Here is an 8,178-nt window from a genome sequence, read left to right as displayed (position 1 = left end):
ACTTTGAATTTCGATGAATTTTGACGCTATCACAGCGCCACCTGTGGTGACTTTTTGAACTTCCATCTGAAAGTGCTCATCGAGACGAAACCAAAAAGGTAAAATTTATGTCGCTATGTTAATTAGAACCGGAGATAGAGGCCGGTCAATGTTCGAACTTTGACCCCTTATAGCTCGGGTCAGGGGTTTTAGATCGACTTAAGGTTTTTTTTGTTTGATAGGTATAATCAACGGCTACAACATACTAAATTTTCAGCTCGATGCACAATGGAATTTTTGAGTTATTTAACTTTTAAGATTTAAAAATTTTCTTTTTAAAAAAAGCGCCCCTAGCGGTGGTTTTATGAACTTGCGATGTTAGAAGGGGAAGTGGCATTTCACGAGAGCTTTCCAAAAAGCCCTCACTTTTTAAATTCTGACAATTAGAACCGGAGTTATGGCCATTTTAAGAAATTTTTTTTGGACCCTTATAGCTCGGGTCAGGGGGGTCGGGGGACCTTAAGTTTGGTATTGATGGAAAGCTCTAAGAATCTCACCTAATATTGATCAATGAAGATATTGCTCGTTATGTATATTTGGTTTTGCTAACAAATAAATTTTTGTACAAAATTAAGCGAAATTAGTAATAGGACTGATAGAGATAATATTGTTGATAATGATTATGGACAATTGTATCACCACTTAAAATATTATTAATAATTAATAAAGCTTATTTTTTCAGTATTTTTTTTTAGAAAATAATACAAAACCTTTGAAAAGTATATTTACTAATTAGTATTTATTAATTATCCAAAAAGAAAATTGTAAAAAATTACCCACTCAATTGCAATATCTGTGAAATCTATGAACAAAACAAAAAAACCCAACTGAAAATACCGTCATTGAAAAACAAATTTAATTTATTTGCTGGAGTATTCCTTGTTTTAACAATGGCTCGATCTGTACCCTGGGAAGATAGTGCTGACTGTTTCGTTTCAGAAATATTACTTCTCCATCCTCCAGCTCAAACTTTCCGTAATCCTCGAGGCAGCGAACTTCAATGTAGAGAGATTTAGGAGGCTCCATGTCACAAGTCAAATCAATTCCTTGTCCATCTCCTACGGATTTCATGTACTTGGCCAGGAGTTTGTTGTAACCATTGAACCACTGTATCTCCGGTTCACAGAGATTTGTCTTAATATGCTCTGGAATTGTTGGACCGGTGTCCCAGCGAATGTTCCTTATCCTCTCCAGTCTGTTGTAGAGATAAGCCAGCATACATCGTTTGTTGCGTTCAAGAGCAGCGTGCCGGAAACTCAAGATGGGCAGAAGCTGCTGGTTATTGGTAGAGGAACAGATCCGACTGGAAGGTCAGGAAAAATTAGTTATTCTGTATTTTTTTTTATTGTAAACAAAAAGAAGTCTTACGCATCTCGGGAATTGGCATTGAAAATCTCCTGTGTTTCCACCAAGACCTCCCTGATGGTATCATCTCTAAAAGTGGGAATACTGTCTGGGTTTCTGCTGAGATCTTTGACCAATTCCAGAGATTTTACGCCTAGCATTTTGCACTTTTTCTGCACACAAACAGCACGAAATTGGATTTTGGGACAATTTGTGACAGTCTTCGTTGTCAAAAATTGCGCCTTTTTTTCTAACCTCAATTTCTTATTGTGGTGAAATAGTGCAAAAAGTTTTAGAATTTCCTGAAACAATCATGCCAAAGTTTCCCATTTCGGGGTATTCTGTGGATTTCCCCTTTGAACCATACGATGTTCAGAAGGCATATATGGAAAAAGTGATAGAGAGCCTGGAAAGCAATCAAAATGCAATGCTGGAGAGTCCGACAGGAACTGGCAAAACTTTGAGTCTGCTTTGTTCATCGCTAGCGTGGTTGCTGGTCAAAAAAGCTGAGGTAGGTATTTTTCATTAGCTGCAGATCATATTTCCAGTGTATTTATCGAAACATGGGCTGTAATTTGTTGGTTTTGCCTTGCAGTATCAAGCTACAAAACCCATGGTGCCAGACTTGAAGGATATCGATAACCTGGAGTCTCTCCAGGATTTTTTGAACTTGAAACCAAGCACTCCAAAGATAATTTATGCCTCTAGGACGCACACACAGCTCTCCCAGGCAATGCAAGAGATGAAGAGATCCGGCTATGCCAATGTTAAAGCTGTTGTCATTGGATCTCGCAATCAAATGTGTATCCATCCGGAAATCTCAAAAGAAACCAACAATTCCAATCAGATAAATCTCTGTAAGTACGCTGTGAAGAAGAAGCAGTGCTCTTATCATGTTTCAGTGGAACACAGGAAGGATCACGAGGAGTTCAGGGAGGCTGGAGTTATTGACATTGAGGATTTGGTGACAAAGGGCAAGAAACTCCACACATGCCCGTATTATGTAGCCAAGGAGCTGTATAAGGAAGCTGATATGGTTTTTATGCCCTATAACTACATCCTCGACCCAAAGGCTCGACGGGCCAATCAGATCGATCTCACAAATACCATTGTGATCCTCGATGAAGGTCACAATGTAGAGAAGATGTGCGAGGATTCCATGTCCCTTCAGCTGACGTCCACGGATGTGGCTTCAGCCATCACGGATGTGGGTTTTGCAATGGAGAAATTGGCTCAACAGCAGGAAACTTCCGATCCGGAAGGGTATGAGGAGCGCAAAGACATTTCTCTCGATGACTTAGCAACGCTCAAAGAGCTCCTCCTGGCCTTGGAAAAGACCATCGATGTCATTCAGTTGGACTTCAAGAAAGGAGCTACCTTCGGTGGGGAATATATCTATGACTTTCTGTCGCAGGCCAGCATCAACTTTCAAAATTTCAAGGCTATCCTCAGTCTCATCGATAATATCCTTCAGTATTTTGCTGTGATCGCCGTCAGTAAGACCAGTGGCACCAAAGGGGGTGGCTTGCAAAAACTAGCTGATCTTCTGGTCATTGTCTTTGCCCACAATACCGATGAGTACAGAGAAAAGGTCACCAAGTGCTACAGAGTTCACGTAGATACAGAAGAACAAAACACTTACGGAAGCAGAGATGGCTGGAAGTCCACAAAACCATCCTCAACACTAGCCAAACAGTTCAATTTCTGGTGCTTCAGTCCGGCCTTCGGGATGGATTTCCTCAGGGGCGTGCGCAATGTTATAATCACCAGTGGCACTTTGGCTCCCATGAAGCCTCTGATCAGTGAGATGGGCATCGACATGCCCATCCAGCTCGAGAATCCACATATCGTGTCCACGGAGCAAGTTTGTGTGAAGGTGGTGAGTCAGGGATCAGACAAAGAGCCCCTAATTTCCAATTACAACAACAGAGATAATCCCAAGTACATAACTTCACTGGGAAGGACGATTCTGTCTTTTGCTCCAGTGATTCCGGGAGGAGTGCTCATTTTCTTCCCCTCGTACGGGCTCATGAGCAAGTGCCAGAGCGCTTGGCAGGAATCTGGGCTGTGGACACAGATTTCCAATATCAAGACAATCTTCGTGGAAGCCAGGAACAAGATTGACTTCCAGGTAAGTTATTCCAGAGTTGTCTTTTAGAATTCAAAAGCAACATGGAAAAATTAATCATACAAAGCTGTTGCGTAGGGGAGTGAAGGGCAGTGGCATTGAATAAACGAGCAGTAAAAAGTCAAATTTGGTCAGCAAAAAATTCGAAAAGATCAGTAAAAAATAAAAAAATGGCCAGTAAAAAATAAAAAGGGCAGTAAAAAGTTAAAAAAGGGCAGTAAAAAATTAAAAAGGAGCAGTTCTTTACTAAAAGCGGTCAATTAAAAACGAAAAGTGGTCAGCAAAAAATTAAACACGATCAGTCTCATTTTTAATTTTTTACTGATCAACTTGAATACATCTACTGATCAATTCGAAGATTTTACTGACCAAATTTAACTTTTTACTGACCAAATTTAACTTGTTACTGACAAAATTTTACTTTTTACTGACAAAAATGAAAATTTTTACTGATTATTTCGAATTATTTGCTGATCAAATTTAATTTTTTTGCTGATCACTTGACTTTTTACTGGCCATTTATTTTTTCCCTTTTTTTACTGATCGAATCCAGAGAGCAGTTATATAATCGACTTCTTTTTTCAATTTGTCAGCGTCCTAGAGCTTAACCGATAAGAGATATCAGCTTCCAGTCTTCGGTGACCTCCCAATAAAAAAGGGGTGGCAAAGTGTCCCAGGCTCTGCGAAATGCTCGAACTTGTGACGTAGATGCTATACCTCAAAAGTACTTTCGCATCATTTACCCTTTACCGGTACTTAACCGATCTGAACCGATTCATAAATCACAGATAAATCATAGATTCCACAAAATAGTTTAAAAAGTAATAAAAATTATATTCGAACAAAAATTACTTAGGGGAAGTGCTTATAATTTTGGACAGTCTGCATATAAGCATCGATATCCTAAGTTTGAAGTGCCATATTTTCAATACTAATTGACTTTTCTTGTTACTCTCTTTTCAGAAGGATTGTTTAGAAACTTGGCAAGCTATTTATCATCTCATTTTTACTAAAATTAGTTTTAATACGTTTAAAAATGAATTGATATGTAGAGGTGAATTTGACTCTTATTTTGGACAACTTGGTTATTAATTTTTACAACTTGTCTGTAAATTTGGACAGATAATCCGCCTCAATAGGATGCCCATTGTTCTTCATTTGATGAACCAATCTTACCAAGTCCTCTTCCTGGTCATGTAAGGGAAACGTGGAATGTCACAAGAAGCCCAGAAACTTTCCATATCATTCATTAAAGTGAGTTGACTTCGGTACTCCAAGTACGTGCGGATTCGCTCATTCCCTGGCCTTTCCGGGAGCCTTTCAAGGCATTTCTCACTGCATCTCTTTCGTAGAGATGATGCTCCTTCATTTCTCCAGGCATTTGTCCAACCTAGTCATCACAAAAGCTAAAACTTCACGAAATTTCGTGAGAAAAACAGCTGTCCAAAATAAGAATCATCACCTCACTGGTGAATGTCTTAAAAAATTTCCCATTTTTCACACGAAAAATATAATTCACAAGGCAAATCTCACTTCAGGTCAAATGTACAAATCATCGGTAACGTGAATCAACACAATATTCAATGAATATTCAATAATATCACTCAAAAACAGCGAACAAACTTTGTTAGTACTTCACCAAAACTAAATAAGACTGAAGTAAGCCACGAAGTTCTGTCATATTTCTCGTAAGCAATTGCTCACACTGAATTTTCAACAAAGCAATTTCAACTCAAATCATATTCAAATTTTAACGTATTTAGTGTTAAAATCTTCCAAAAAGAACAAATATTTAGATAGAATTCATTATTCATCAAATATTGGAATAAAAATCCATCATTTTAATCAATTTATTTTTAGTGTCCAATGTTATCCTCAAAGTGTCCAAAATAAGAAACTGGACAAAATTAGAAGCATTTCCCCTATCGGTAAATGACCGGTTCATTATCTGTTCACAACCGATTTGAACTGATTTATAAATTAATCCAAATATTTCTCAAAATACACCTCAGGAGTAATTTAATTGAAATTCGTTAAAAATTATTTATCGGTTATGAACCGGTTCATAACCGATTAAAAACCGATTGGAACTGGTTCAGTTTTATAGGAAATTTCAAGACCTTTCCAACGAGCCCAAACAGGACCCCATTCTCTTGATAAATGCGCTCTCTAATGTCTTTTAAAACTTTGACCTTGAAAATCGTTATTAGGAATGATTCAACGGTATTTTCGTCTAAGGACGAAATGTCCGCCTGGGTAATTTCTAAAAAAAAACATATCCAAAATGAAAAAAATCGCATGAGGCGTTTTCGAGCAATCCCAACAAACATGGTTTTGGAGGTTAAGGGGAGGGGTGAGGTGAAAATAAGGGGCATGTTAACGATCCTTGGGTCAATTTATGGGGGGTCCCCCGAAGGTCCCAAGTCGCTATCTTTTATCGTTTGGTCTCTAGAGCTGGCGACAGCTGGACGGCAGACGGGCAAACAGCTGAAAGGTCTTGAAATTTCGAACCGCACGGCATGGGTCACAATCGGTAATCAATCGATTAAGTACCCATAAATGACCAATCTTTTAAATTTTTTTTCTGTCCGTAAACTTGTTACCCATCTAGAGACGAAACGGTAAGAGATACGATCTTCGGATCTGCGGAGGACCATTGTTATTTTCCATTTTCCGACCCCATAAGTCGATCCAAGGAGCATTCCCCCCATCTCGCTCTATCCCCTCCAAAACCATGTTTTTTTTTCTTGAAAACGTCTCCTACGATTTCTTTTATTTTTAGATATGTTTTGGAAGTGGTCCAGGTGAACATTTCGTTCAAACATACCTATGACATGACTTAAAAAAATCTCCATCTTAAATTATCGTAAGTCAAATTTTAACTGGTTTTGAAATAAGTTAAATCGGTTTAATACCCGAGAATGACTTATCTTTATCTTGTTTAAATTTTTTGTTTGACCGTAGACTTGTAACTCATGCCAGAACATTCTAAAATGGTCAGTTATTTACCAATTCGTGATTTTGAAATGCTTTTGTTATGTTTGAATCAATTTTACCTCTAGTAGATCAATAAGCACCGTAAGCGCCATAAGATCATGCGGAAAACTATTTCACGGAAAGCTCTATCTCGTGAGTTCGAGCATTCCGCAAAGCTGGGACGCTTTGTCATCTCTTTCTGATAAAAAAAAAATATTCGAAAACATTCTTCGCATTTTGAAATAGCCAATATCCAAGAGAAACTAGCTGAAGCTATTTGAACTGCCTAACTCTCCCCTATTCGTGATTAAAATTTTTCTTTTCAAAATTATCCGCATCTTAATTATTGAATTATTGAAATCGGGGGCTTTTATAATACGATTTCTAAATAAATTAATATATTAATTAATTTATTTAAAATCGTGCACGAACGGACTTGCCCATTTTATTATGGACAATCATGTAAAAAATCCCTGCCGCAACTAAACAAGTAATTTAATTTCAAACATTTTTAATTGTATGTCCTATTCGTCGAGAAGGCCCAAATGCAAAGAATTAATTTACCTTTCTAGGACACAATGACTGAATATTATGCGCGAATCCGCGATCCTACAAGTCGCGGGGCAATTTTTATGGCTGTGTGTCGAGGAAAAGTGTCTGAGGGGTTGGATTTTGCTGATTTGAATGGACGAGCAGTATTTATTCCTGGCCTGCCGTTTCCTCCCCTTTTCGATTCTCGTGTTGTGCTTAAGAAGCAATATTTGGACGAGAATCGTCGCAACAACAGCGAAATGATCTCAGGCAATGATTGGTACTGCCTGGAGGCTTCGAGGGCTGTGAATCAGGCCATAGGTCGTGTGATTCGGCACAAAAATGACTACGGTGCCATTCTTTTGTGCGATTCCCGCTTCCGGCAACCGCAGCAGAAGAATCAGCTGTCCAAGTGGGTGCAGGGACACCTAAATAGTCCGGGAAGCAATGGAATAACTTTTGGACCACTCATTGGAGAAGTTTCACGCTTCTTCAGGAATGCAGAGAAGAAATTTGGCAATCCAGAACATCAGATTAAAAGATTTGACTATGGAACATTGCCATCGACGTCATCAACGTCTTCAAGGAAGGCAGATAATTTTCTTCAGGATGGTGGATGGGGGAAATTCATAAAGGCTATGGAAGAAAAGAAAAACTCTTCAAGTTCTCAGTCTGTGATTGATACGTACAAAGATGTTCCTGAAACGAGTAAATTGCAGAATCAGGACTTTCTCTCCAATCTGGATGGAGGAGTACAATCGATAGACTTCAATGATGTCACTTCCTACGAAGCGGCGAGTTCAAGTGGTCAGTTGGAGTCAAACTCAACAGGAGCTCGCAAGAGAAAGTATAGACTGGTGGAGAATGACAAGAGGGAGGATCTACTACCGGAACTTGGGCCGGAAAGGGAGATCGAACAGGAATTACCTGAGAAACGTGTGGACTGCCTTAAATACGTAAGTTCAAATTTATTTTTGATCATATTCCCAAAAACTTTATAAAGATTTTCAACTCATATTCAACCTAAATTACTATGAAATAATTCAATCAAACAAGGGTGTAGGAAGGGAGAGGCACTGCAAGACCCTTGGCCCAATCCCAAGACAATATTTAATACTCAGTAATTAAGAAATCATAAAATTGAAAATAATTGAAGGACA

At 38.6% G+C, this 8,178-nt stretch overlaps 2 protein-coding genes across 2 annotated transcripts in view; one reads left to right on the top strand and one right to left on the bottom strand.

Annotated features, from left to right (window-relative positions):
- Positions 1-881: 881 nt before the first annotated feature.
- Positions 882-1,669, bottom strand: LOC129805516 (DNA replication complex GINS protein PSF1-like). Its single transcript, XM_055853480.1, has 2 exons — positions 1,408-1,669; positions 882-1,342 (listed from the first exon to the last, which is right to left on the bottom strand). Exons 1-2 carry the CDS (start codon positions 1,542-1,544, stop codon positions 895-897), a joined length of 585 nt encoding a protein of 194 aa, XP_055709455.1. The 5' UTR covers positions 1,545-1,669; the 3' UTR covers positions 882-894.
- Positions 1,670-1,696: 27 nt separating this feature from the next.
- LOC129805489 (regulator of telomere elongation helicase 1 homolog) overlaps positions 1,697-8,178 on the top strand; it is a 13,178-nt gene continuing 6,696 nt past the window's right edge. The window contains exons 1-3 of the mRNA XM_055853441.1: positions 1,697-1,894; positions 1,979-3,514; positions 7,060-7,974. Coding sequence (XP_055709416.1) covers positions 1,697-1,894; positions 1,979-3,514; positions 7,060-7,974 — 2,649 coding nt within the window. The remainder of the gene's footprint in view (positions 1,895-1,978; positions 3,515-7,059; positions 7,975-8,178) is intronic.

Source organism: Phlebotomus papatasi, chromosome 3, assembly GCF_024763615.1.
Source record: "Phlebotomus papatasi isolate M1 chromosome 3, Ppap_2.1, whole genome shotgun sequence".
In the NCBI taxonomy this organism is placed as follows: domain Eukaryota; kingdom Metazoa; phylum Arthropoda; class Insecta; order Diptera; family Psychodidae; genus Phlebotomus; species Phlebotomus papatasi.
The sequence above is the reverse complement of the archived record's forward strand: the minus strand, read 5'-3'. Positions and strand labels throughout refer to the sequence as shown.